Source organism: Corvus brachyrhynchos, unplaced genomic scaffold (genome assembly GCF_000691975.1).
Source record: "Corvus brachyrhynchos isolate BGI_N302 unplaced genomic scaffold, ASM69197v1 scaffold255, whole genome shotgun sequence".
Taxonomy (NCBI): Eukaryota; Metazoa; Chordata; class Aves; order Passeriformes; family Corvidae; genus Corvus; species Corvus brachyrhynchos.
The window spans coordinates 4,839,211-4,842,254 of record NW_008238358.1 but is presented as its reverse complement, the minus strand read 5'-3'; the positions used below and the strand labels follow the sequence as shown (position 1 = coordinate 4,842,254).

The window sequence follows — 3,044 nt, the reverse complement described above, 5'->3', positions numbered from 1 at the left end:
GGCGAGCAGGAGGCGCCTGTCGCAGCGGAGCCGAGTCCACAACGGGCACGGCAGCCTCGCGGAGCCGGGGAGCCCGCGGGCCTTCTCCCCTGCTGCCCGGAGCGCTCTGGGGCCGGTTCCCCACCTGCCGGGCTCTCCGCTTGCTATGGGACCTGGAGGCTGCCTTTGTGGAGGTGATGTAGGGCCTGTCGACTTGCCGGAGCCTCCGCCCGGGGATTGCCGGGCTGTCCGGAGGCGTCCGTGCTCGGCGTGGGGAGCTCGCCCAGATTTCGGGTTTATTTCAAGTGACATGTGGTGGAGCTAACCTGGCTATGCTGTACAGTGGCAGAAAAAAGCCATTCCCATAGAGAGCTGGCAAATGTTTCTGGAATGAGGAATTTGGTCGAGCATAGGTCTATTGCTGGCGTGTATTTATTCCCTTCTCTTTTCAGCCTTTGCGGCCCTGTTTATACTTTCCTATACAAAATCATATTTCAAGGAAAAAAGGAAAATTGGCAAAAATGAGCCCTCGAAGGCAGGGCGGGAGCGGGGCTGGCGGCTGCTGTACGTGTCGCCTGCTCCCAAGTCTTGCTTTTCCCTTCCAATGAAAATGAACATTTTTGTGGGATTTGGAGGCAGGGGAACAGAGGTCACTTTGTCTGCTGCTCTGCTTCCCAAGGAAACCGTGCTTGGTGGACTTTTCCTGCCATAGCTCTTTGCCTTACAGAGAGCCCAAAAGTATCTCCCTTTCATAAATCCGGCTGCTGAGAGATGTTCTGTTTGCATATTTCTCATTTCAGTTTGGCGCCCTGACACAAGTGCGCAGTGTTTGGGCTTATAAGCGAGGGAAAACGAGGTGATCGAAACTCAGGCTTTGAATTTCGTGACCGGTTTTGATGCCAACTGTGGATTGCAGGAGCCGGGCGGGCAGATCCGGTCGTACACTCGAATGTGTGAATGGGACTTGGCTTTCCTGAGTGAACCATCACCCACCCGCTCATCATCTGCTTGAGCGGAGAGTATCGCTCCCTCTAAGGAGGAAGCGATCACGTTTCCGAGCCGGGGGTGCCGGGTGAGCCCCAAGCCCTCGCTCCGGGGGCTGCCTTCCCCGACGGTGGCAGTGCTCCCCCCTCCATGCCCGGGGAGGCCGGGCGGAGATGCGGGCGGGGGGCTGCGCGCCGTGGGGCTCCGCTCCGGGCTCCGGCGGTGGGCAGGCGCCTGCCCGGGCGGCGCGGCCCCAGGTGATCCGCCGCACCACCTACGTGTATCTCACATCGCCTGCTGAAAGGATGAGACTTAAAACCGGCTATATTTGTACAAACGGCGCTCTCGCCTCCCCGTGCTGGGAGGGCTCTTTGGAGAGATCTTAGGAGCCTTTCCGAGGGGCTGATATAGATATAAGGACATTTCTACATCGCGTCACGTGACATAATTACCACTAGAATCAATCAAGATGAATTGCACGTCAGCACACGGTGGGGATTTTTTCTTAGTTGATCCTGTCCAAACCCTCTTGTGCAATAGATGGATCTTGTTCAATGCATTGAAGCCTCCTGGTTGCTTGCAATCGCAAAAAGGAAGACATGACTGAGTTTGACGATTGCAGTCACGGCACATCCAATATGTATCTGCCAGGGTGCGCTTATTACGTCTCACCCTCAGATTTCTCGACGAAACCCTCTTTTTTGTCTCAATCGTCATCCTGTCAAATGACTTTTCCTTATTCTTCTAATTTACCTCATGTTCAACCTGTGCGTGAAGTAGCATTCAGGGAATACGGATTAGAGCGCAGCAAATGGCAGTATAGGGGCAGTTATGCTCCTTATTACTCAGCTGAAGAGGTGATGCACAGAGACTTTCTGCAGCCTGCGAACAGAAGGACGGAAATGTTGTTCAAAACGGACCCTGTCTGCGGCCACCACGGACCGTCTCCTGCCGCCTCCAACTTCTACAGCTCGGTGGGGAGGAACGGCATCCTGCCGCAAGGCTTCGACCAGTTTTACGAGACAGCCCCCGGACCCCCGTACCAGCAGCACTCCGAGAGCGAGGGGGACGCGGAGAAGGGCGACTTGAAAGCCCAGAACAGCACTTGCAGTAAAACACCTTCCAGCCAGGAGAAGAAAGTGACACCAGCAAACAGCGCCGATTCCCCTTCTGGTGAGGCTGTTGCAGAGAAGAGCAACAGTTCAGGTAGGTATCAGTAGTAAATTGGGGGCAAGAGTACAAGGCCAACACTTTGTCAAGCCGCATTTTATGTGCAATTTTATAAGCATCCAAAGGATTTTATATATCCTATAAGATTTCCTTTACCGTTGTAAAGCGTGTTTACGATAGGAAACCAATTTAGGTGGGCTTAAGGAATTCTTGGAAGAGGATATTAATTGTTATTAAATTGTTGATTTGTCGGGGGGAGATGGAGAGATTTCACAGGTAGTGCTCAGAGCTGCCTTCGGCTCAGAGCTTAAGATCTTCGTTTGTTTGGGGCGGGGGGTGTGTGTGAGAGGAGTTTGAGAAACTTGGAATTTTTCCAGCCCATTTAAATATCTCTCTGTATTGCTCGAAGACCTCTCTTTTAAGGAGAAGTTGGGAAATATTAGCTTTTTTTGCTAAGTCACCCGGAGATTATAAGCGTCAGGAATATTTTTTGAAGTGCTAGAGGGCTGCTTTCCAGGCAATGGGATATTATCAAAGTCTCTGATCAAATCCTAGCTGAGCATGTTCGTAGCAACAGCGTAAATCAGATTCTTCTCTCTTGAATTTCAGCAATTCCCCAGCGATCAAGGAAAAAGAGGTGCCCCTATACCAAATATCAGATAAGAGAACTGGAACGGGAATTTTTCTTCAACGTGTACATAAACAAAGAGAAGAGACTGCAGCTGTCCAGAATGCTCAACCTCACTGACCGGCAAGTTAAAATCTGGTTCCAGAATCGAAGGATGAAAGAAAAGAAACTGAACAGAGATCGACTCCAATATTTCACTGGGAATCCCTTGTTTTGAAAAAAAAAAAAAAAAGAAAAAAGAAAAAAAGGGGGGAAAAAGGAAAAAGAAAAAAAAAGAAAAAAT

The 3,044-nt window shown here is 50.9% G+C and overlaps 1 protein-coding gene across 1 annotated transcript; it reads left to right on the top strand.

Moving 5' to 3' along the window:
• Positions 1-1,484: 1,484 nt before the first annotated feature.
• HOXD11 (homeobox D11) lies at positions 1,485-3,044 on the top strand. The gene is made up of 2 exons (XM_008634737.1): positions 1,485-2,169; positions 2,743-3,044. The coding sequence occupies exons 1-2, from the start codon at positions 1,563-1,565 to the stop codon at positions 2,976-2,978; spliced, it is 843 nt and encodes a 280-aa protein (XP_008632959.1). The 5' UTR covers positions 1,485-1,562; the 3' UTR covers positions 2,979-3,044.